At 46.8% G+C, this 26,551-nt stretch overlaps 1 protein-coding gene across 1 annotated transcript in view; it reads right to left on the bottom strand.

Moving 5' to 3' along the window:
* The window catches only part of CHRNA4 (cholinergic receptor nicotinic alpha 4 subunit), a 70,776-nt gene that overhangs the window by 13,790 nt on the left and 30,435 nt on the right, over window positions 1-26,551 (bottom strand). The window contains exon 4 of the mRNA XM_063147092.1: window positions 911-2,294. Coding sequence (XP_063003162.1) covers window positions 911-2,294 — 1,384 coding nt within the window. The remainder of the gene's footprint in view (window positions 1-910; window positions 2,295-26,551) is intronic.

A 26,551-nucleotide genomic window follows, 5' to 3' on the forward strand; every position in this document is an offset into this window, starting at 1 on the left:
TAGGGATAAATGCCAGGTTCTAAATCTAGGAAATAGAAACCAAATGCACAGTTACAAGATGGGGGATACTTGGCTCAGCAATACTACAAACGAGAAGGATCTTGGAATTGTTGTAGATCACAAGCTGAATATGAGCCAACAATGTGATATGGCTGCAAGAAAGGCAAATGCTATTTTGGGCTGCATTAATAGAAGTATAGCTTCCAAATCACGTGAGGTACGGGTTCCTCTCTATTCGGCCCTGGTTAGGCCTCATCTAGAGTATTGCATCCAATTCTGGGCTCCACAATTCAAGAAGGATGCAGACAAGCTGGAGCATGTTCAGAGGAGGGCAACCAGGATGATCAGGGGTCTGGAAACAAAGCCCTATGAAGAGAGACTGAAAGAACTGGGCATATTTAGCCTGGAGAAGAGAAGATTGAGGGGAGACGTGATAGCACTCTTCAAATACTTGAAAGGTTGTCACACAGAGGAGGGCCAGGATCTCTTCTCGATCCTCCCAGAGTGCAGGACACGGAATAACGGGCTCAAGTTAAAGGAAGCCAGATTCCAGCTGGACATCAGGAAAAACTTCCTGACTGTTAGAGCAGTACGACAATGGAATCACTTACCTAGGGAGGTTGTGGGCTCTCCCACACTAGAGGCCTTCAAGAGGCAGCTGGACAACCATCTGTCAGGGATGCTTTAGGGTGGATTCCTGCATTGAGCAGGGGGTTGGACTTGATGGCCTTGTAGGCCCCTTCCAACTCTGCTATTCTATGATTCTATGATCACTAATTTTGAGTCCAAAACAGCCTGGAGAACATGCACTTCAGCACCAGTAGTCCTAGTAAATAGAATCTGGAGTTGAATAACGGGTTTTTTGGCTTGCAGTGAAAAGACAAAGATGGAAATAAGTTATTTTACTTACTGAAAAATCTGCATCTTCTGCTCTCAGGTGATCTGCAATATAATGGACACCCTCCACAGCTAACTTCAAGGCAGGTGACATCAGCAAAAGCTGCTGGTCTTTCATGCCCAGAGTCTTGCTCCCTTGCCCTGATGTGCTGGCTGACTCGTTTTTTTTACACTTGCATTTACAATGCGTGGGTTTGGCTTTGGGCTGCTCGTCGTTGAGAGGGCACCGTGGTGACGCTGGTGACCCACTGGATTGCCCATTGGTCTGGGAGGACTCCTCTTGCAGGTAGCAGTATTGGATGCTCCTGGATCGGCAACGTATGGTTCCTTCCTCAGCATTCCCTGGGCTGCTGTACATCTGCTGGACACTTAATGACCTGCCTTTGGCAATTGAACCGAGTTGAGCATCTCCCAGTGGGTGACAGGGAGGCTGGAGCGATGTGCAGCTACCCCGAATCGGCTCTGGACGCAACATGGAATACTGTCCAGATGGTGACTTGCACACTGGTGGTGACTTGGCTTGGTCATCGACATGGGCACAAAACGAGGACGTGGGAGATTGCTCATTGCTCTGAGGGCTGTTGGATGATGAGGTAGTGAAGTTGGGTTCCACTTCAGTCTCTGACCAAAACCGTTGAGAGTTGGCGATTTTGTGCATGGACTCAATGAGCTTCTTGCAGTTGTCTTTGACCGTCGACGGCCGCTTCATGAAGAGAAGGCGCGGGACGACGTCAAGGAAAACCTTCCTCACCCAATCTGGCATGGTGTGGGTGCGAGGGGAGCGGTGGTGGACATTGAGCACGAAGACCGTGATGATGATGGACAAGGTGACAAAGATCATGGTGAAGAGCAAGTACTCCCCAATCAAGGGAATGACCAACGAGGTGGAGGGGATGATCTCGGTGATGAGGAGGAGGAAGACAGTTAATGACAGCAGGACTGAGATGCAAAGAGTGATCTTCTCTCCACACTCTGAAGGCAAATAGAAGACTAAGACAGTCAGGCAGGAGATCAGTAGACAAGGGATGATTAAGTTGATGGTGTAGAACAGAGGGAGACGCCTGATGATGAAGGAATAGGTGATGTCAGGGTAGATCTCTGAGCAGCACTCATACTTCTTGATGTTATAGTTGCCCACGGCATTGATGATCACCCATTCTCCACTTTCCCAATAGTCCAACTGGTCCACATGCCGGTGCATACTCTCCAAGTCTATCTTGGCCTTGTCGTAGGTCCACGAGCCAAATTTCATGGTGCAGTTTTGCTGGTCGAAAGGAAAGAAGGTCACATCAATGCTGCAGGAGCTTTTGTAGATGGCTGGTGGCATCCATTTGATCCGGCCATCATAGAACAGGTGGGCTTTGGTAAGGTGGGTGACTGCAAAATCCCCATCTGCACTGTGAGAGAAGGAGAATCAAACACAAAGAGGGTCATCAGAAGAAGCCCTTCTTATGGACCTCCTGACATATCCACAGGTGTGCTGTGGGCGAGCAGTTAAACTAACAGTAATAATTTCAGGTAACCCATTACTTTCAGACCAGCCAAGTCCAGTCAAGGTTAGCAGTAGGAAGTGACTAGAGATGTCAAAGTGTTTTACGTAAATCCCCATTTTGCACAAATGGCAGGTGTATATAGGGCCATTTATCCAAAATTGCAGGCGTAAATGGTCTAATGCACCATTTACATCTGCAATTTTGTGTAACTGGACTTATTTACAGCTGCCGTTTTGTGCAAAATGGGGATTTACGTAAAAAACTTGACCACCATTTCCTGCAAAATAACGCTTACAGGGAGGAAGGGACACTGCTCGCTCAATGCACATGGACTATCCAGTTGGTCATCCTGTGTGGGTAAGTTGTGAGGATCCAGCCAGCAGGGTGTGGGGTGGGCACAGGAGGGTTCGCCCATACAAAGCAAGTGAATATCTCCCTATCTCCCCCATATATACTTTTTCTCTAAGATATTCATCAAGGCAATAACTGTACTGATTTTTCTTCCCCTCTCGATCCCTTGTTTCCTGGCCCATTAAAGACAACACTTATTGAATTTTTCCTTAGCATGAATAGAGATGGTTGAATCTGTTGAGCTGGTTTCTACTAAAGCCTCTTCAAGCATCCTTGGTGAAGGGGTCTTGTGTGAATGTGTATGTGAGGCTTCTCCAACCTGTTGCCCTCCAGATAGGCTGGACTGCAACTCCCATCATCTACAGCCAATGTGGCCACTGATTTGCTATCTAGGGATGATGGTGGTTGTAATCCAACCCCTCTGAAAGGTGCCAGGTTGCTGGGCGGTGGCGTATACACCCTATTTGGGTGTATAGTTCCACAGGGGCGGCCCTCTCATGAGGGAGGGTGAAGATCCTGCCTCAGGCGGCAAAGTGGGAGGGGAGGCAAATTGTCTAACTAGGGCCTAGGTTGTCATCTAAGTTGGCCAGTGGGTGTTTCTAATCTAGCCTTTTCCATGCCCTTCAGATGTATCAACTACAAGTCCCATTGTCCCCAGCCAGAGTGGCCTATCACACCCCATTGGCCATGCTGGAAATTATGGGATTTGTGCTCACTCAATACATATGTGCAAACATCTCATAGTATGAGATCATCATTAAGTATTAGGGCTGTGCACAACCCACCCAATTCACTTCAGGGTGCTTCAGGGGATGGCTAAAGCATCCCCGATTCAACTCAGGGTGCTTTGGGGCTTGACTGCCTCTCTTTGGTAACAATGGACTCATGGTTGGCCTTGCACCAGCTGTCCTGGGTGGGCGGGCAGACGGTGGGGAGGATGGCCCACCACTGGCCCGAGGCTCCCCAAGGCCTTCAGAACTGATCTGCTTCACTTCATGGTTCCTTGGACTGAACCAGTACCACCTTGTATTTGGACTGAGGCAGGCCAAATCAGCCCATCTCAACTCGGATTCAGGGATTCAGCCAAGGCGGTGCACAGCCCTATTGAGCATGCCCTGGAAAATAGTGTATTTTCAAAGATGTTATCCAGGTTGTATTGCCTAGGGAATCTAACTTTTTTTTATCTGTAATTCAGAAAATGTAATACTTGCTTAGAAATAGGAAATAAAGAGATCACCTCGTTTGGCAGCCTCTTTTGCACAGAGATCGTCTAAAATTTGGTCTCCATTTTATACAAGCCAAGAGCCTCGTGTGGCGCAGAGTGGTAAGCGGCAGTTACTGCAGCCAAAACTCTCCCCACGGCCTGAGTTCGATCCCAGCGGAAGCTGGTTCTCAGGCAGCCGGCTCAGGTCGACTCAGCCTTCCATCCTTCCGAGGTTGGTAAAATGAGTACCCAGCTAGCTGGGGGGAAAGGTAGCCGCGACTGGGGAAGGCAATGGCAAACCACCCCGCTACAAAGTCTGCCAAGAAAACGTCAGCAAAAGCAGGCGTCCCTCTAGGAGTCAGCAATGACTCAAGCGCTTGCACGAGAGGTTCCTTTCCTTTTTTCTTTTTTATACAAGCCAATGCAGCTGAATGCAGAATTCATTCTTAGGGCAGTATTGATTATTGCTGATTGGATAGTTGCCAGACAAATACAACTGATTGATTTTAGCTTCCTACATATTTTGTTGAATTTTCTATTCAAATGTGTGTGCATTTCTATTGCGCTTCCTAAAGGCTGTAGGCTTAATTAGGAGTTCATAAATGAACGTGCTAACTGATTTAATCTCATGGGGCATACAAATGTTTTGGAGAAAATTCACATACACCAAAAAAAAAATCTTTGGATCTAATGGCATTAAAAGTCTCAAGAGTGCTTGTAAAGTGGTGTAAAGTTGTATCAGTTGCTTGTTTAGCACTATCACTATAAGTGCTGGTTTACAGGGTAATACAAGTGAAAGGAAAGGAAAGTCTGCATCCCAACACATTTACAATCTAAATTTCAACTGTGGCGGGAAAAACAGGGGGAAGCAGCAAGGGGAACAAGGGAAGAAAGTGAATAAATATAGTTCCACAGGGGCGGGTGAAGATCCTGCCTCAGGCGGCGAAGTGGGAAGGGAGGCAAATTGTGCCACCCCCAACCTTCAGCAGATGCTCCAGAGAACCACACTAGCCCTCTCCCACCATAGCATTTGCCACAGTGGGCCCACAGGGCCAGCGAGGCTCTTTGGGGCAGCTGACTTTGAGGAGAAAAGAAAAAGTCTTGTGGGGGGGGGGAGAACTTGCATGCACCCCCTTTATTTCAACAAAAAGCAATATGTTGTTCTTGTTTTATTGTTACTGAGCACAGAGCATTCCAAAGAGTTCAAAGCACTTTCCATATATTCTCACAAATCCTCACAATAACTGTGCAGGAAAAGGGAGGAAAGGAACCTCTCATGCAAGCACTGAGTCATTACTGACTCTTGGAGGGACGCCAGCTTTCACTGACGTTTTCTTGGCAGGCCTTATAGCGGGGTGGTTTGCCATTGCCTTCCCCGGTCGTTATTACCTTTCCCCCAGCTAACTGGGTACTCATTTTACCAACCTCGGGAGGTTGGAAGGCTGAGTCGACCCGAGCCAGCTCCCTGAAACCAGCTTCCGAACTCAGGCCATGGGGAGAGTTTCAGCTGCAGAAACTGCTGCCTTACTGCTCTGTGCCACATGAGGCTCAACTGTGCAAGGAAGGTCAAATTATACATGGGGATCTGAGATCTAGTGATAGCAGCTGCCCTAAGACAATCAGTTGATTGATGGAAAGGGTGAAATGTGAACAAGGGACTTCCTGGTTCAGAGTTCATCATCAGCACCCTCACATGAATCACTGGATTAGGGAAAGTATTTGCTTCCTTCAGCTTTTTACCACCTAATGTCCTTCAGATGTTTTGGGCAATAACTCCCATTCTCCACGACCACGGGCCATGTGGGATGGGGCTGATGGGAAGTGTAGTCCAAAACATCTGGAGGGCACCAGAGTGGGAAAGTCTTTTCAAATGACGCTTTCTTGATGGATGGATTGTGATACAAACTTACTGACCTGACAATGTCACGTGTTATGTCTACATCCTGGGCAAGTTAATTATTCAGTCTGCTTGCAGGCTAATGAAACATCTGCCTAGTTTCTTGTCTGGAAGAATTCTACGCCTTATTCATAATTATAACAGAACCAAACACCTGTCTGGTCGCAGAAACAAAACCATCACGCTTCTTCCCCTCTTGGTTAAATGTAGACTTCTTTTCATCTGGCTTTCCATAGTGTGCAAAATGCTCACATTAGCCCTCATGATGTCAGGAGAGTAGAGAAGGGTTTTGAGTGGGATCATGAAAATGAGAGTGTGTGTGCTTGCATCGCAGTGAGGAGGAAAAAGAAGGGGCACTTATGTATGTATGTATGTATAAATGCATGTATGCATGCATGCATGATGAACACATGGGGTACTTGAGCATGTGTGCGTGTGAAAGAGAATCAATGAAGTATGATTGGCTGGTGGAGTGGTGTGTGTGTGTGTGTGTGTGTGTGTGTGAGAGAGAGAGAGAGAGAGAGAGAGAGAGAGAGAGAGAGAGAGAGAGAGAGAGAGAGAGAGAGAGAGAGAGAGAGAGAGAGAGCATGTCTGTATGTTTCCGAGCCCAATTCAAGGTGCTGGTTTTGACCTATAAAGCCTTACACGGCTTGGGACCACAATACCTGACGGAACGCCTCTCCCGACGTGAATATACCTGGACACTACGTTCAACATCTAAGGTCCTCCTCCGGGTGCCTACTCCAAGAGAGGCTCGGAGTGTGGCAACGAGGGATAGGGCCTTTTCGGTGGTGGCCCCCAGACTGTGGAATGATCTCCCTGATGAGGCTCGCCTGGCGCCAACGCTGCTATCCTTCTGGCGCCAGGTTAAGACTTTCCTCTTTGCCCAGGCATATGGCGGCACATCCTAATTACCCACATGTTTAGTTTTTAATCGGTTTTTAATGCTTTATGTGTGTATGTTCTGTGTTTTAGAGTTTTAAATTTTGTATACTTGTTTTTACCTCAATTTTAGAATTTCTGTAAACCGCCCAGAGAGCCCTGGCTATGGGAGCGGTATATAAGTTTAATAAATAAATAAATATAAATAAATATTAATAAATGTCTACAGGTGAGGAGCAGGATGAGAGAGTAACCAGGTTCACTCAATCACTGCAGCCCATCACGGCTTATTTAAGCCACTATTGCAGCACATTTTGAATATTCAATCCTTGGTGAGGAGGGGGACTTATTTATTTATTTATTTATTTATTACATTTTTATACCGCCCAATAGCCGAAGCTCTCTGGGCGGTTCACAAAATTATTGCCATGGATGTCATTGTCATATCATCCAAACCTGGCCAGCATGGCTTGTTGAAGGGTTAAACAACCCTCAAATAACCCTACTACAGCCCATTGGTGAGCGGGTGCCTTTTCCAAATGAATTTTATAAGTGGGCATTCCTCCCTTCTCTTGAAAAAGTAGTTGCGTTATAGGGAAAGGGTGTTGATAACGTGCTTGGAGGGGTGTGACTTGTGTGCTCAATCCTATTTCTAAAGACAGCATTCCAGAATTAGGGTGCCACCACAGAGAAGGCCCTGCTCCCAGCTATCAGCTTTCTAACATCTGATGCCAGAAGCATAAGAATATAAGAAGGCCAGGCTGAATCAGATCAAAGGCCCTTCTAGTCCCACATTCTGTTTGCACAGTGGCTAGGGTGACCATATGGAAAGGAGGACAGGGCTCCTGCAGCTTTAACTGTAGTGATGAAGAGGGAATTTCACCAGGTGCTGATGCATAGAAATGACACCTGCTGAAACTCCCTTTTCAATATAACTGTTAAAGATACAGGAGCCCTGTCCTCCTTTTCATACGGTCCCCCTATATCATGCCCACCCTGATATTATCACTGAAGAAATGTTATTATCCACAAACAAGTGGATGGACTCAGTGCGTAAGTATTTTCCACTGTTGCTCTTTGTAGTGCTGACATGTCACACCATGGGCCTGTCTTGAAGCACAGGCTTCCTTTAGCCAGGACCGGCCCTACTATTTGGCAAAAAAAAAAAACTTCATCCAGAAAACGCTGGGAAGCACCAGCAAAGAGGAGACAATTGTGCCCTGAAGCTTTCTCTACATCCCCAAGCTAGCCTGTTTTCTTCAAGTGTACTGAAGGATGCCGTCGCACCACCGGTGTGTCGAAAAAAGATTCAACTGACAGTCGCAGACAGCTGGGCAGTGAGGTTCTTTTAATGAGTCAGCTTCTATGTAGTCAAGGAAAGGAGACCTCATATCAAGGCCTATCACACAACGCTTTCAGCTCAGCTAGCTCCTAGTCGTCTTGACAATTTCAGAAGTTCCAGCTCTAGCTGTGAGTCATTTCCACCCACCCTCACTCCCCCCCATCCCACTCCTCATCTTCCCTGTACTAAGGAACTCCAAACCATAGGCAAGCGGAAACGATCAAATCCCCGCGTTGTCGCTGTCGCAATGCATCTGTGCACTGAAGCATCCATGCAGAGTTCAGGGGATTCTGTACATCTCACAAATGCAACGTGCTTCCCAGGATGAGTTCCGTCTGGGGAAGGCGATGGGCTGGAGCTACATGGCTTCTATGTGGAACAGATTTACTATTTTATTTCAAGCTGACAGCAGAATGTCTCTTCTCTCCAGGCCTTTCTTTACTGATTAGCGCTACTGTTTGTGCAAAAGTCTGCAGAATAAAGTGCTTTGCTTTCCATGTTTGCAGTTCTGTCCCCTAGCTCCAGAGTGGGTTGGATCCAGACTTAAAGTAGACCCATCAAAATCAATGGGATTTAAGTAAGTCATGACTAATAAATCCAATTATTACAGTGGGTCTAATGTAGCACACAATTCCACTGTTAAAACAGCTCCACCGTTTCCGGACCCAATTCAAAGTCCTGGTAATGACCTGTAAAGCCATATACGGCTCAGGTCGAGGTTATCTGAAAGATTTTATTCTCCCTTACGAGCCTGCCCATGCTTTGAGATATTCATAGAATCATAGAATAGTAGAGCTGGAAGGGGCCTATAAGGCCATCAAGTCCAACCCCCTGCTCAATGCAGGAATCCACCCTAAAGCATCCCTGACAGATGGCTGTCCAGCTGCCTCATGAAGGCCTCTAGCATGGGAGAGCCCACAAACTCCCAAAATAACTGGTTCCATTGTCGTACTGCTCTAACAATCAGGAAGTTTTTCCTGATGTCCAGCCGGAATCTGACTTCCTGTCACTTGAGCCCGTTATTCCATGTCCTGCACTCTGGGATGATGGAGAAGAGCTCCTAGCTCTCCTCTGGGTGACAACCTTTCAAGTATTTGAAGAGTGCTATCATGTCTCCCCTCAGTCTTCTCTTCTCAAGGCTAAACATGCCCAATTCTTTCAGTCTGTCCCCATAGGGCTTTGTTTCCAGACCCCTGATCATACTCGTTGCCCTCTTCTGAACACGCTCCAGCTTCAGGAGAGGCCTTTCTCTCAGACCTGCCACCATCATAGGCACACCTGGTGGGAACTGGGAGAGGGCCTTCTCGGTGGCTGCTCCAGTGGTCTGTAACTCCCATCCCAGGGAAGCTAGACTGGCTCCCTCCTTGGTATGCTTCTGGAGACAGGCAACACTTTTTTTATTTTGGCTGGCCTTTGGCGAATAGCCTGGACCTCTGTTTATGCATTGGACTTTTTAAAAAATTATTATTTGTATTTGAAATGTTTTAAATGTTTTAATATTGAACTACATGTAATTATATTTTGAACTTTTGCATATTTCTATTCATATGTTTTAATTATATATGTTTTAATTTTGTAACGCTACCTTGAGACCCAATATTGGGGAAAAGGCAGGAAATAATAATAATAATAATAATAATAATAATAAATTGATCCAACTATTGGGACTTATGCAGAAAATACTTTCATCTATCAAACTACATTAACATTCTCAATTTTGCCTTCTTAGCCTGGGAAGCTTACAACATTCTCACTTGATTTCCTCTGTGAATTTTGACTCTCCGAGTTTCCAAATTTCCTGGTATTGTTTATGAAATGAAACTGATGCATTCAAAATTCCCCATGGTTCTGTTGATGGTTTTTTTTCATTTCCAAATTTTCTACAAAGTGCGACAGATGCCCAGTTAGTCTTTGCTTTAGTTCCTCCAGTTCCAACATGTTTTCTTTCCCTCTACGTCAAAGCACGTTGAAAAAACACCATGCCACCTTTATGTGATCATATATGCAGTTGTAACAAGATTCTATTTATACTGTATTCTACCCATGCTCAGGAGCACATGTGGACATAAAAGAGAAACCACATAAAAGTAATCTTAATGTAATTATATGTCCAATCACAACATGATTATTTCATGGCAGTGTTTTATCAGTGCACTAACTATTTTCACTTTTGAATGTTTTTATCCATGATTCCATTCCTTTCCATTGATCAGAATCTTTAAAATAAAAATGACTGTTTTTCTCAAAATATGCATTTTAAAGGCATGAAGAATTGGACAGCAACATTTTGAGATGTATGAAATCTGGCTGATAGCTAAATTTTGATCTCCCCATTTGTCTAAGTTACAGGCATTTTTCTTTTCCAATGCAAGTCAATGGGGAAAAATGCAGTTTGACCCCAAATGCCATCCGGATCTTCGGATCGATCCGAGCTGATCCGGACCTCCCCCGACCCAATTCAGATCCAAATTTAGGGGGTCTGGATTGGCCTGATCTGCTTCGGATCTGGGGATCCGGAACGGAGTGGAGCACAGCCCTACTGTTAAATGCCTGGGAGAAGAGGAAAGTCTTGACCTGGCGCTGAAAAGATAACAAAGTTGGCGCCAGGCGAGCCTCATCAGGGAGATCATTCCATAATTGGGGGGCCACCACTGAAAAGGCCCTCTCCCTTGTTGCCATCCTCAAAGCTTCCCTCAGAGTAGACACTCAGAGAAGGACCTTAGATGTTGAGAGTAGTGTACGGGTAGGTTCATGTCGGAAGAGGCATTCCATCAGGTATTGTTTTATCAGAGATGTGGAGTGCAGAGAGTTGCAAATAAGCTAAAGGGAACGAAAGCTGTGGCAAACTGTGCAGGGCCCAATTTCCCACTGGAAGCCAGTATTACGATGTTTGGGAATGTCCTCAGATTCATTCTATTTTGTACATGTAGGGAAGGAATGTAGCCATGAGGAACACAAGGGCTAACCGTAGTGAGCAGGAACAGGAGGGAAGAAGCCGTGCGACGAGGGAGGCTTTCAGCTTTTATGATCCAAACAGAAAATGACTGTTCTGGAGAACTTTACATAATTGCTTCCTGATGTCTCTCGCCACAGGAGAACACAGGAATTTCTGAAGCAGGTCATTGCCTCCCTTGTTTGCTTCCCAGCTGTCTTTTTTGCTATTAATATCAGACTGGTAGACAGAAGTAAGCACTGGCAATGGTGTTGTCAAAATCATTGGCTTCTGAGGCCTTAGCTAGACCAGGCTATATCCCGGCGCGAACCCCGTATAGAGGATCCCGGGATCAGGGAGGGATCATCCCTCTCTTGCCCTGGGATATAGCCCTCCACTTTGGCCCCGGTTCTTCCACGGTCTCGGGCTGAGCCTGAGACCGCAGAATGTGTGGCCTGTTGCCGCGGGGTTGACCCAGCTCTGTGCGATTCCTCGCATGGAGCTGGCAGCTGCACCCATCGGGGGTAGGGTGGGGGGAGCTGGGAAAGTAGTTAAAATTTAAAAAACCTTACCTTTGCGCACGAACATTCATGCGCTCCATCCCCTTTAAAAAAAATGGTGGGTGCGAAGCCTCTCTTCCTTAGGTCGGCGCGCCTTACGTGTAAACAGGGGTGAGATCTCACATTAATCGCAATGCGAGGTCTCTCCTCCTCTCCCTCAGACTTTCAGGTAGATCTAGCTAAGGCCTGAGTTTCCACCTGCCTTGGTAATCAAGCCTGTTCCTCAATGGTTTGTATCAGGAAACTGGAAAGGGCAAGTGATAGCAGAAAAGAGAGAGAAAAGAGGACACAGGCATCTGCGATTCAGTCCATCACACTGCAGTATGAAAGAGGTAAGGAGTAAGTGTTGTGTAGTGAACAGAGTCCCTGACCAGACCAGGAATACCTGAGTTCAAAGCTCACAGGCTGTTCGGGCCTGTGACTCTGTCTCAGCCTAGCCTACCTCACAGGGTTGTTGGGAGGAACAACCTTGCAAGAAACAGGTTTCAACAAGAATATTAAAAACTGTAATAACAGGAAAGTTGGGTGCAAGGAAAACCGGGAATACATTAGACTGTCCCCTGCCCGCTTGCCCCTTCCCAAATCCAGAGCCACTGCCCCTACCATCTGCAGGACTTACCTGAGCCATCCAGCATCCTCCCGTCCTTAATGAGAGTCACCATTTTAAACAGCTGCTGTAGGTTGAGACCATAGACCTAGGAAACTCCAGAGCCCTCATCTTCATTTTAAAATGGCAGCTCTCACTGAGGATGGGCGGTTTCTGGATGGCTCAGGTAAGTCCTGAAGGAGGGTGGGGGCAGAGGCTCGCCATCACCCCAAGTTGAGCTGAGGCAGCCCAAAGTGCTTAAGACCACCTCAGTCCGATCTGAATCCAATCCAGATTTGAGCCGAGGCAGGCCGAATCGGGCCGCCTCAGCTCAGATTCGGGGCTATGGCCTGAAGAGGCCACATCCCTAGTCTTTACAGCCTTTCTGAGGGCCAAAGAGTGGGGGTCAATCATAGTTCTTGAGGGAGCATATATTACACAGCTTGGAGGAAACATGGGAGAAAGCGCTTTCATGTGCGCCCAACGACGGACCTCTGTCATTAACGGTGCCCTCAAGAGGCTGTTGGAATCCTGGATCAGGGTTCTGGTTATGTTTCCAGGGATTTACTAATTGCTGAGGAGCTGGAGGAATCAGAAGACTCAGCAGAAAACTTAAAGGTCAACGTTGCACCTGGACATTGATGTCATGATTGAATAATTGGTGTCTTGATTGTTTCAATTAAGGGATTGCAAGCAGTTGCGCAATTGTACAGTTAGCCTATAAAAGGATTGTATTCCCATGTACATGTATCAGAGATCATTGTATCACTCCATGTATCAGAGCTGTTTTGACTGACCGTATGTAAGTATTTGTATTTGTGATTGCCATAACTAAATTATATTTTATATGCCAGTAAAGGTTTCTTTAAACCTACTGAAAGTCTCTGTCTTAATCTGTATCTGTGCTGACTGTGCTGGAAACCGCTGCAAAAACTCTGTTATAAGATTATTGGCCAGAAGCCCAGTCTGGCAATAACTAAAATAAGGTTGTGAATATTAGAGCAACATATCCCAATAGGTTATGGGCCCAGCCCCTAAAAACAACCAGCAACCAGAGTGGTTACAGTAAGAACAGTAAGACTGAAAGATTAAGCCGTAGTTGATTAAATTCCTGAGCGTCTTTGTTGAAAGTCGTTGGAACAGGCAGCCGAAAAGTTATTTCGGATAGCTAGTGTCTGAACCAACTGTGCCTGCTTGGCAAGCAGTGAAAACGATTTTAAGGTATTTGAAAGAGACCTTAAATCATAGCTTGAAGTTATCTGCCAATGCAATAAAGTTGTGAATATTAGAGCAACATATCCCAATAGAGGCTTCATCCTGCCAATCTTAGTATCCGGGAAGGCTCACAGAGGGCATGGCTAGACCTACCAGTGGAGGGGAGGGGGGAGGATTTCGTGTTATGATGATTGCGAGATCCTCCCCCTCAGTCTACACGTGGCGCACGACGTCCCGGGAGGAAGAGGATGTCGCACCCAACATTTTGGGGGTTTTTTTGTACTGAAAATGAGTGCAGGAGCACTCCAGCAAAAAAGGTATTTAAAAAAAAAACCCACCTCCCACTCCCCCCACCCCAACTCCAATGAGCACAGAGCTCCGTGCCCCATGCCCGGTTCCCAGCGCCTCGTGTTTACTTGCGAGGAGCCAAGACAAACCAGGACAGCTGCCCACACGTCCCGTGGTCTTGGGATGATCCCAGAACCGTGGGAAAAACTGGGATTAAAGCCGTCCCAGTTATCCCGGGGCAAGGGAGGGATCATCTCTCCCTGCCCTTGGGATCCGCTGTGTGTCATGTGGACGCACAGGGATGATCCCTGCGCAATCCCAGGGATATCACCCCATCTAGACATGCCCAGAGAGACAAGAGATCCCTTAGATAGCTGGGTGCTAAGCGGTTTAGGGCTTTAAAGGATAAGACCGACATCTTGAATAGAGCCTGAAAAGCAACTGGGAACCCATGGATAGGGTGACCATATGCCCGGATTTGTCCGGGTTTTTGGCAGCAAATCCGGGAGGGGTGGGGAAATCCGGATTTTTCCAATCTTCCCCAGCCAAAGAGCAGCTCTAATGGGAATTAATAAAAATGCTTATAACTCCGTCATTTTTAAAGACAAAGACATAAAACTTGGCTCGATGGTAGCTCTTAGGAAGGGCTTTAGTCATACCAAATTTGAAACAGATCTGTTCATCCACTGATTTTTAAGTAATTTTTTAATAATTGAGGTTTTTAAATTATTATTTTTTAAAATCGTCATTTTTAAAGATAAAGAGATGAAACTTCGCACCATGATAGGTTTTAGGTAGAGCTTTAGCTATACCAAATTTGGAACAGATCTATTCATCCATTGATTTTTTAGGAATTTTTTTAAAAATTGAGGTTTTAAAATTATTTTGTAGAACAGATTTGTCTTAAATGTGTCCTATAAAATCAGACATGTGACCATGGCTATGTTCGGGTGGGCACGCCCCCTTGGTGCTAGACATGCCCTCTTGGGGGCCGACCATGTTGTCCTCCTTTTTGGTTTCCAAAATATGGTCACCCTACCCATGGAGAGCGCGCTGCAACAGAGGCCTACTGTCCTCGCTCCTAAGCTTCACGCATTCTGTGCCTGAGCGTGCAGAGGTCTCACATATCTGGGCATCAGCTCTGTGAATGCAGGCAGAAGCAATATGCGAAGCTAAGATATGGGGCAGCAGGCACAACCCCCTCCATGCGTTCATTGTACACTGCTGAACGGTCATGTGGGCAAATGGATCCACTTCGGTGTCCTAGCTGATCCCAGGGACTCTCTGCTTGCTTGCTTTGCTCTTGGTTAGCATCTGGGCTCACTTGTGCAAACAACCACCTTCATCACTTGTGCTCCTGGCCCTAGCTCTCTTTCTCTTTTCCCTTTTCTCTCCCTCCTTCTCTCCCCTTCAGCCTAAACTGCTCAATTCTGTCACCAAAGAAGAGGCACTTTGCTTTATGAGGCACCAGCCAAGTAATTTCTTACAGACAACTGCAGTCTCAGCACGCAAAAGCCATTGTGTTTTGGTTTATTAAGACAATTCCATTTGTAAGAACGGCTGGAGAGCTTGGCTGGCATTTACGCCAAAGTATTTACTGCAGATTAACAGCACCCTGCCAAGAAATCTCAGAGGAGCAGGACTCTGGTGGCCCTGCTTGGAGATAAGCCTTAGCTCAGCGGTAGAGCACAGACGTTGCGAGCGCAAGGGCCTGGGTTCAGGTCCTGGCATCTCCACCGGGAAAGCCCCCTGCCTGAAATCCTGGGCTGCTGTTGCCACTCATTGCACACAGTGCCAAGTTAGATGGCCCTAGGGCCTGGCTCACTATAAGGCAGTTCCCTGGGTTTACTTCCTATATTTACAGCAGGGACATTGAACCTCTTTCAGCCCAAGAAGTCAATTCAATTCTAGCTAAGCTCTCAGGGGGTCGACCTCCCAGTGGTGTGTGGGGTCAGAGGCAAAGGAGATGTCGCCCAAACACCAACGTATTTTAGTATAAAGCTTAATGTAAAGCTTTCATGGACTCAGGAGAGGCATTTCAACCTTTTAGAGCTTTTCCACACCAGGCTGTTAATCTGCAGAAGTAGAAAGAGACATTTTCTTTCGCTTTCAAGAATAATACCCCATTTTCCCCGCTCTAAAAATCAAGGGAAGCACTTTTTAAAAAATGGAAGGGAAACTGGAGGGTGACTCATGTCATTGTGTAAAGAACTCATAAACAACGATGAGTAAGGAATTATGTGGGCACAATAAATGCATCAAGTAGAAAAGCTCTTCGAATGGGTGTGTGTGCAAAAACCAGGAAACAATCAAACCATCAATGGGATGGATCCAGGAGAAAGAGGCACGGCCATCTGCGGAAACCACAAGGGCAGGATGCGGCCTTTGGCATTCCTAGTTTACTGCTTACTGTGTTTTCTTCATTCCAGTGCTACCTGAGCTCCTGTGCAGGTAGACTTCCCCCATTCATTTCAATGGAGAGGGCAGCACACACACACACAAACACACACACACACACTAAAATTTGTTGTACTAGCCAAAGGCAATGACAAATACTTCAAAAGAGAGTCAGTGTGGTGTTGCGGCTAGAGTGTCGGTCTGGGGCCGTTGCTAGATGAGGAGTTAGCCCGGTGTGAGGCCCGGGCTCCCTGCTGTGCATCCAGATGACGCACAGGGGATCCCGGGGTCAGGCCGGGCTAAATCCTCCCTTGACCCAGGATAACTGGATCCGCTTATGGCCCGGCTTTTCCGCAGCCCCGGGCTGAGCCCAGGGCTGTGGAAGGTCTAGCTACTTCTGTGGCTTTTCCCGGCTGCTCGCTTACTCGCGAGTAGCCGGGAGAAGCCGTGCTGTGCCCATTGGGCCGGGGCGGGAAATCACGGGGGGAGATGGGGGCCAGGGGATAGAGCGGACCCGGCAGGAGAGATGGGGGGAGAGCAGAGCCAGGGGGGGAAATCATGGACGGGGGCGTGCGGAGGGGGCATCGGACATGGCAGGTGGGTGATCGGGTGGGCATGGCGAGTGGACTGGCGATCAGGCAGGGGGGGCATCAGACATGGTGGAAAGGGGAGGAAGAAGAATGGGGCCAGGGCAAGGAAATCGGGGACGGGCGAGCGAGCGGGGGGGCGGGGACGGGCGAGCAAGTGGGGGTGGACATGGCAAGCAGGGGGAGGACGGACGGGCAAGTGGGCAGGGGGGCATCAGACATTGTGGGGTGGAATCAGGGGCAGGGGGAGTGGAGAACCCTTTATTTTTTTAAAAAAAACCTTACCTTTCTGTTGGTGCGCTCCTGCGCACATGGCCCTTTAATTCAAAAAAAAATGGAGGACGCAACGGAGCTTTCCCTTTCCCTGTCGCATGTTACATGTAGAAAAGGGTGCCGCCCCGCACTAGCTGTAGCGTGGTCTCGCCCCGACTCCCCACCGGATTATCAGGTAGGTCTAGCAAGGCCCTGGGTGTCAGGAGATCCGGGTTCTAGTCCCCACTTGGCCATGGAAACCCACTGGGTGACTTTGGGCCAGTCACAGACTCTCAGCCCAACCCACCTCACAGGGTTGTTGTTATTGTGGGGAGAAAATGGAGAGGAGGAGGAGGAGGATTATGTATGCTGCCTTGGGTTCCTTGCAGGAAAAAAAGGCAGGATATAAATGCATATATATGAATGTAAGAAGGGTCATGTTGGATGAGATGAAGGGTCCGTCTAGCCCATCATTCTGTTCACACAAGCAGGACATGGGTGCAACAGCACCCTCCTGCCCACGTTCCCCAGCAGCTGGTGTATATAGGCATACTACCTATAGACAGGACTGCACCCTTCTTTGTGTAGAACACTTCAGGATTGGAGGGGGGGTCTCACCCATCTCAGTGACCCTGGATGTTTTCATTTTGCACTGCAGCGTGAGGTATTGGCTTTGCAATTTTTGCCTTCCAATGTGCCTTCCCCCTGATTGTGGCAAATGACAGTCTTGATCCCGATCTGTGGGAGATTAGCAGGTGAGCTGTCCTGTGTCGCGGCAGAGGTATGAATTAGGCAGGCTTTACATCCGTTTGAACTTTACGATTCAAACAGGCAATGTTGGTGTCTTTGGATAACTGAAGGCAAAACACTAACTTTCCACCTTATCCTGAAAACTGGGAACACTTGACAAGGGCAAATAAGGTGAATTGAGAACTGTGAGAACTGTACTCCTGAAATTTAGGGATGCTTATTAGATTCTTTCCATCTTGGATTAGGGGATTCCAAATTTCCTTATATTATTTCTAGCGTCAATCCATTAGTGGGCCTCTACTCTTCTATTTATTTATTTTTTAAAAAATCTGTGTTATGTTCAGAACAATGTGCATGTGCCGTTTCCCACAGTTTTTCCAGTTCACATCCTTCTCTCTCTCTCTCTGGCCATAGCTAGATGGGGCGATGTCCCGGGGCGATCCCTGGGATTGTCCCTGTGCATTCACATGACACACAGGGGATCCTGGGATCAGGGAGGGATGATCCGTCTCTTGCCCCAGGATCTCGCCCTCACCTTTGAGCCCGCTTTTTCTGCGGTCTCGGGCTGATCCTGAGACCGTGGAACGTGTGTGCGGGCATCGCGGTTTGTCCTGGCTCCTCGCGGTTACTCACGAGGAGCTGGGACCCACACACGGGGCACAGAGCTCCTCAGGAGCTCTGCGCCCATTGGGGGTGGGGCGCGGGAGCGAGGGAAATTATTTTTTTTTAAAAAAAAAACTTAACGTCTGCGCACAAGCCCTTGTGCGCTCCTTCTCCTTTAAAAGAAAATATGGTGGCCATGATGCCGTGCACCACACGTAGACCAGTGCGACGATCTCGCGATCATGAAATCGTAAGATCATCGCGGTACAACCCCCTGGTCTAGCTAAGGCCTTTCTCTCTCTCTCCCCTTCTCCTTACTGGTTGCTTTCTCAGCCTGCCCTCCCTTATAGGGTTGTTGTGATTGTGCTTATGGGAAGAAACCCCATGTATACCACCTGACGTCTTTGGAGGAAGGCTCAACTCCAGAATGTGATGAACAAAATACATTTCTGTACAAACATAGATTAAAATCGGCTTGAGATCCATCTTGTCACTGTGTTTAATATTCTATTTTTCCACCGAAGACAGACCAACTCATAAAATTTAACGTCACAATTAATTTCGTTGAGAAACGGCTGCTGTCTGACTACAGGGTTTTAGGGCACAATCCGTAGGCCAAACGCCATTAAAAAGAATGGGACCTGCCGCTCTACACAAGGGTATAGCAGCCTTTCGCTAAGGAGCTCTTCCTGCATGCACAAACTTAAACAGAACTGGGTTAGTCAAATACAGCTCCTGCACCTATCAGCCCCTGGCTAAACATTAAAGAGGCACAACTGTTAACATCCAAATTGCAATGTGCTCCAATTAAAGAAATCCTTTGTTCAGCAAATATTGGGTACAAAGGAAATTAGAGCTACAAATTAATGAGTTTAGTGGGGAAAGCATTCCCAACTTAATGCTGAGGATCAGATTTGAATCCGTTCTCAGGGGGACCCAAAAACTCCACAGCGGAGATAATGCCACGGAACAAAGTATCTTCTTTATGAGAGTGAGATCTGGCAACTTTTAAAATGACTCCAGAGAATCTCAGAATCTGTCTTCCCTTGCCCCAAGAACATAGGAGGCTGTTGTGTACTGAATCAGACACTTGGTCCATTTAGCCCAATATTGTCAACGCTGACTGGCAGCAGCAGCTCTCCAGGGTTTCAGGCAGGATTCTTTCCTAGCCCTACCTGGGGAAGATGGGGATCGAACCCAGTATCTTCCACATACAACTACAATCCTAGCCACTCGGCTTGCATAAAAATGGCTGACCATAGGCGTGCGCAAGGGGTGTGCCAGGTGTGCCCAGGCACACCCTAATGTCTCAAACAATAAGTGCTGAATTGAGGGGGCATTGAGCAGGGATCCAGAGGGTGATCCAGACACAGCAGGAATGGCCCTCCGGCTGCTCCACCACAACGCCGAAGAATCACCGTCTCCGAGAGTCCATCATTACTCCCAGCAGCAGAAATGAAATGGCCAGTGTCACCATGAAGCCCCACCAATGCTGAGGCTTGAGGAGCATTTCCTCACTCCCCCTCCCCACTTGCAATGTCCTTTATAAATGTTCATCTTTTTTTTTTTTTTTTTTTTTAAAAGGATCCTGGGTGCACACTTTAATGAAATGTGCTGTGCATGCCTGTATGGCTGACTTGGCTACGTTTCAGCAGAGCCAGCTTAGCCATCCAGGCAAGCCAGGTAAAAAGATGGGATGCCAGCATTTGGGGTGGGGGGCAGCTGCCTCTTCTCTATTTATGTCATATGGAGAGGGAGTTGGGAAAGGAGGACAGGGCTCCTGTATCTTTAAAAGTTGTATAGAAAAGGGCATTTCAGCAGGTGTCATTTGTATGCATGCAGCACCTGGTGAAGTTCCCTCTTCATCACAACCATTAAAGCTGCAGAAGCACTGCCCTCTTTTGCAACTGGTCACATTAGGCAGGGCTCCTGAAGCTTTAGCGGTTGTGCTGAAGAAGGGATTTCACCAGGTGCTGCATGTGTACAAAGGACACCTGCTGGAATTCCCTTTTTAATACAACTGTTAAACATACAGGAGCCCTGTTGTCCTTTCCATAGGGTCACCCTAATTTACAGGCACCAAGTCCAACTAGGGATGTCAGAGAAATTGGCAGCGGAACCAAATGGGTTCGGGCTTTTATGCGGATTTCATAAGAGGCCGGCATTTCCCCTGCAGGGCAGAGTCTGCTGACTTGTGGAACATTGCTTTAACCTTCAAGAATTTTGCACAAATTTTGTTGTAGAACAATACACGCACGCACACACCCACACACACCCCGGGGGGGAAACTGGCCAGAAATGTACATTTAAGGAGAAGCCTTAGACCAAGTCAGATCAATGATCCTTCTAGCCCAGCACTGTCTCTTGTGACTGAAAGAGCTGTGAAAGATCTCCGGCAAATGTCCTTGCCAACACTGCTACCAGAGACCCTCTGAATCGGAGACACCAGAGATTCAATCTGGGACCATCTGCATACACTTTATGGCTCAGCTATCCTTCCTTGTTTAATGTCCAGTTGGGACACATTCCTGCATTCCTTGGCTGTCCCTTCTCTTACCACTAGTGTCTCAATTGGGAGGCAGGTGGCATGGGCCAGAGGTGGCCAATTTGGCTGGCACTTGCAGGACTGGGGGCTCATCTACACCAAGCAGGATATTCCATTTTGAAAGAAGTATGAAAGCAGTATATAAAAAGCAGGAGCCACACGACTGCTTTATAGTGGTACTGAAGTGCACTGACAACTGTTGGGGCCCATTGACACAGCTACACCAAGCAGGATATAACACTATGAAAGTGGTATATGGTCTGTGCCATGGGCCCCAGCAAATCTCCCCTGTTGCAGGTGTTTGAAGAACTTCCAGTGGTGGCAATGGAGCTATTTAAAAAGTCTGATTGCAGGAGGGGCAATTTTTCAGGGGAGTCACAGGGCATGTCTAGACCAGGGAGGGGGGTGATCTCATGACATGATGATCGTGAGCTCCTCCATCCCAGGAGGAAGAGGACGTCACGCTGCCATTTTGTATTTTGTCGACACTGAGCGCAGTTCCACTCCGGCGCAAACAGTAAGTTTATTTTATTTTTAAAAAAACACCTCCCGCTTACCCCACCCCACCCCCAATGGGGATGGAGCTCCTGAGGAGCTCTGTGCCCTGTGTCCAGCTCTTGGCTCCTCGTGGTTACTCGTGAGGACCCAGGATGAAAATAGAATGACCAGCCACATGTCCCACAGACGGCAGGAAAAGTCGGGATGAAAGGGTAGGGTAGGCCCATGTCTCGCTTTTACACTGGAGGGTTCCAATCCCTGTTTTGCATGAACTGCAGGGGGGGTTGCAAGTTTCATCACAGCAGTGTGGGGGGAGGGATACCATGGGGTGGACGGGCAGTTTCCAATCAACATTGCAACCCCCAGACTCCTTGTCTCCTCACAAGGAAGGGTTGGATTCAGACTGGTCAGAGGAAATCACCTCTCTTCCCCCATCCTCCACCACAATCAGATCCAACCAACAAGAACCCTGAACGTTTACGGGCAGAGTGAAAAAAACAAGCTGTAGAGGTGATTTTGGTCACAAGACCAGCCCTCAGGGAAAGGGTCAAGCATCCTTGCTGATCTTCTACAGAAATTCTCAGCTTCATCATCATCTCACCAGCTGCATTTCAGTTTAAGAAGTCAGGGAAGTGTTTGCAGGGCCTCCGCTGTCACTTTTAACTTGCTTTTGACATAACTGCCTTGTTTCAGCCTGATTCACAGAGCAGGCAACCCACACAAAGCCATGTATAAAATATCCACTCAGGGTGAAGGCTGAAATATTAAAAAGTGTAAACAAACAGACAAAAAAAACCCACCTTGGCTTTTTTTTCCTACTAAGCTACAGCAACAGTAAAAGCCGCTCCTTTTCCACACCCCATCCCAAAAGAATAGCTGGGAGAAGAAAGAATTGATATCCTCCCCTTCTACAAAAAATGATCTCAAGGTGGCTAGCGATTTTTTAAAAAAGTGCAAAACTACAAATACAACAAATGCCGGTGTGGTGTAGTGGCTAAAGTGTCGGACTGGGAGCCGGGAGATCCGGGTTCTAGTCCCTACTCAGCCATGGAAACCCACTGGGTGACTTTGGGCCGGTCACCGACTCTCAGCCCAACCTACCTCACAGGGTTGTTGCTGTGAGGATAAAATGGAGAGGAGGAGGAGGAGGAGGATTATGTCCGCCACCTTGGGTTCCTTAAGGAGGAAAAAAGGTGGGATATAAATGCAATAAGCAAACAAATTAATAAATAATAAATAAATGGAAAATTACAAAAACATTGGGCATTTAAAGCATTGTAGAAGCAGCTACGTTTGACTATAAAAGCAGGCTGGAATAAAGCAGCCTTCATCGTCTGCTGAAAGACCGGGGACTTGTCTTCAGAGTGCAGGGTTGGCGCTGCCTCCCTCCTCAATCCCGTGCTTTCTCTCTCCCATGGCAGTGTTGGGTAATCCTGACGCTGAGGAGGGAACTCAGGGTTTCTGGGCGGCCACTGGGTCGCAGAGCCGCCCCTGCCCTCTGCCTGGTGGCAGGGGACCAATCTCTGGTCACCTCCCACCAGGCCACGCCCCCAAGCTGGTCCCAGATTGGCCATGGAGTGATGTTACGTGGTGGAAGTGCCATTTGGACATCACTCCCTTTGAAAAAGTTGGGGTAAATCCCTCGCGTTTTCATTTTGCAGCATTGCAGGGAAGCCCCACAGTAGTTGCGAACGTGCGCCTGCATCGTCTAAGCGACGGGGCACACATCTGCAGCCACCGTGGCACTTTGCCCACATACAAGCAGCCCTCAGGAGTGCTGGGAGCCTGCTATACCTCCCTGGGGAGGCTGATCCACAGCTTAACCTACCTTGCAGGATCATCATGTGGATAAACAGGGGAAGAAGGAAGTCACACGGAGTCTCTGTTACTACCTGGTTTTATTGTCATGGTGTTGGAACATGTTTTTTTAAAAAATTATTATTTTATCCTGTTTATATCTTGTTATCTTGCATTTTAATGTGAACTGCTTCGGGATTCTAATATGCTAAGCAATATAGAAGCATTATACAAATTATACAAAAATGAATGAAGTAATGGTGTGGTCCAAAAGGCAGGATACAAATAATTTTGTCAATGAAAAGAAATAAAATGTCTCTTGCCTTGGAGCAGAGGTGGGATAAAAATGCAAATAATAATGAGATTACTAATAATTGTTCACTGTAATCCAGCAAGAGAGACTTATGCATGTAAATAATAATAATAATATTTATTTATTTATTTATTTATTTATTACATTTTTATACCGCCCAATAGCCGAAGCTCTCTGGGTGGTTCACAAAAAAAATATTATTATTATTATTTGTTTGTTACCCGCCTCTCTCTCTGGATTGAGGCGGGGTACAACACAATTAAAAACAACATAAAGTACATAAAACTAATTCAAACATTTAAAACCAGTGCATCATTAAAAGCAGTGCACCATTAAAAAAAGGCATCTTAAAATTCAGTTGGGTAGGCCTGCCGGAAGAGATCAGTCTTTACGGCTTTCTTAAATTCTGGAAGACCGTTACGTTGATGAATCTCTCCCGACAGGTCATTCCACAGTCTGGGAGCAGCGAAGAGAAGGTCCTCTGGGTAATACCTGTCAGCCTACTTTTGGCTGGCTGAAGGAAATTCTTCCCAGAGGACCTAAGTGTGCAGGGCAGATAGTACGGGAGAAGGCGATCCCGCAGGTAGCCTGGACCCAAACCATGTAGGGCTTTAAAGGTGATAACCAACACTTTGTACTTTGCCCAGAAACTAATTGGCAGCCTCAAACAACATTTGAGGTATATCATCAAAGCAGAGTCAGATGAAAATGTTCCTCAGAGCCCTATTTGATCTGGTTAGATGAGTCTTCCAATAAGAAGACAAATATGCACTTGGGGTCATCAGTCATGACATAGGAGGTGGCTACCAGTCCACAGTTGGATTGGGACCAGTGTGCATGGGGTAGTGTATGTAGTACAGGGGCAAGCACCCTGGCGCCTTCCAGATGTTCTGGACTATAACTCCCACAATGCCTAATTACTGCCCATACTGACTGGGTATGATGGGATTTTTAGTCCAAAACATCTAGAGGGCGCCAGGTTGCCTACCCCTAAATGAGTACACAGTGACATAAATCCCTCTCACAACTTTGCCCTTTCACGTTGTGAACTTTTAGTTTTTATACAACAACAAAAATTCTAAAATGATAAATATATCAGGGCTCTGCAGAACACTGTCAGGATGTGAAATGCCTTAAAAACATTAAAAGTGCCCTGCTGGATGAGACCAAGGGTCCACCTAGTCCAGCACTCTGTTCACACAGTGGCCAACCAGCCATTGGCCAAGGACCAACAAAGCAGGACATGGTGCAACAGCACCCTCCCGCCCATGTTCCCCAGCAATTAGTGCACACAGCCTTACTGCCTCGAATACTGGGGATAGCACACAGCCATCAGGGCAAGCAGCCATGGATAGCCTCTTCCTCCAGGAATTTATCCACCACCACCCTTTTAAAGCCCTCCAAATTGGTGGCCATCACTACATCTTGTGGTAGTGAGTTCCATCATTTAACTATGCGCTGTGTGAAGAAGTCGTTCCTTTCATTTGTCCTGTATCTCCCACCAATCATCTCCATGGGATGACCCCAGGTTCCAATTTTTTGAGGGGAAGAAAAATGTCCCCCTATCCACATTCTCCACACCACACATAATTTTGTACACCTCAGCCTCCTCTTCTCCAAGCTAAACAATCCCAGTTGATGTAATCTTCCCTCATAGGGGAGATGCTCCAGCCCCTTCATCATTTTAGTTGCCCTTTTCTGCACTTTAAGGAGAAGCTAGGAGATACCCTTTGTCAGACCTCTAGTCAGTTTCGCTTTCCAATATTTATCTACCCCACCACCTCTGCTGGAAGGCACCATGCCTTCTCTCCACCCCCTGCAAGTCTGGGTCCCTGCAGCAAATCTACCCTTGCCAAAAACCACAAGTATAGTAATATACAAATGCACAGGAGTGAAAGGGCTATGACATTATAGAGCCTTTCAGGAGAAAAATATGGGTCACGGATTGCTTGATTCTCTGAAAGACTTTTCTATTACGTTTGTGACATTTTATACGGCTTTCATCCACCGTGGGTTCTCATCAAAGAACAGCAAGGTACACATTAAAGGAAAGGCAGTAAGTTAGTTCTGTTCAGCCCAAACCTGCTTGCAATTCTCCACAGCATTGCTTGCCCCGAATTAATGGGCATCGCATTTGCAATACTATGTTGAAATTCATGCAAGATTCCAAACTGACCAGAATTTTTATTATTATTTTTTTTTATTATTTATTTAAATCAAAACGTTAAGCTGAAGGGGGTGGGGGAAGCCCACTTTGCTTGACTACCGTTTAAGCTAAAGCTCCTTGACATTGAAAAGAATTGCTTGGTACGTGCAAAGATTACAGAAACAAATATTTCCCTTTCTTTGGCTACGATCCAGGAGACAAATCATATAATATTAAAGTGCCGGTGCTTCATTTAGCATAAGGTAGAGTCATGTACTCATAGATTATTAATTACGTAGCCCTTGCAGTGGATATAAGAAACAAATATTGAGTTATAAGAAACAAATCTTGAGCAAAGATGTCCGACTTTAAAAAAACAAAAACAAAACCCACCAAACAAATTTGTTCTCATTTTGGGTTGCTTTAAATGAAATAGCTTATTTACTCCCCTTTCCGAACCCATCATTTTCCATTTTCATAAAAAGGACAATTCTAAAGTGGCTGTTTTGTAGCAGATATTCAGCACTGAATATTTACGTATTGCAATGCTGCCTGGAGTGCTTTTAGGAGAATTGTGATCTATAAATATTAACATGGAAACAAAGAAAAATGCACCAATTTTAATTTGTCAAGGGTTTTTCAAACTTCACCTACCCTGGCTGTGATCTTCTACAGTGATCCAGATCCCATCTCCACCCCCGGTTCCTCAGATCTGCACATTCTGTAGGACGGTAGCATAAAACATGGACAGGCAGAGGTCCCAGGAAGCAGTACGACAATGGAACCAATGACCTAGGGAGGCCGTGGGCTCTCCCACACTAGAGGCCTTCTAGATGCAACTGGACAGGGTATTTCAGCAGGTGTCATTTGTATACATGCAGCACCTGGTAAAAGTCCCTCTTTATCACAACAGTTAAAGCTTCAGGAGTCCTGCCCTCTTTTGCATCTGCTCACTCTAGTATAGCTTCTGCAGATTTAACCCCTGGTGCCACAATGACGAAGACCCTGCTCCTACA

Source organism: Elgaria multicarinata, chromosome 1 (assembly GCF_023053635.1).
Source record: "Elgaria multicarinata webbii isolate HBS135686 ecotype San Diego chromosome 1, rElgMul1.1.pri, whole genome shotgun sequence".
In the NCBI taxonomy this organism is placed as follows: Eukaryota; Metazoa; Chordata; class Lepidosauria; order Squamata; family Anguidae; genus Elgaria; species Elgaria multicarinata.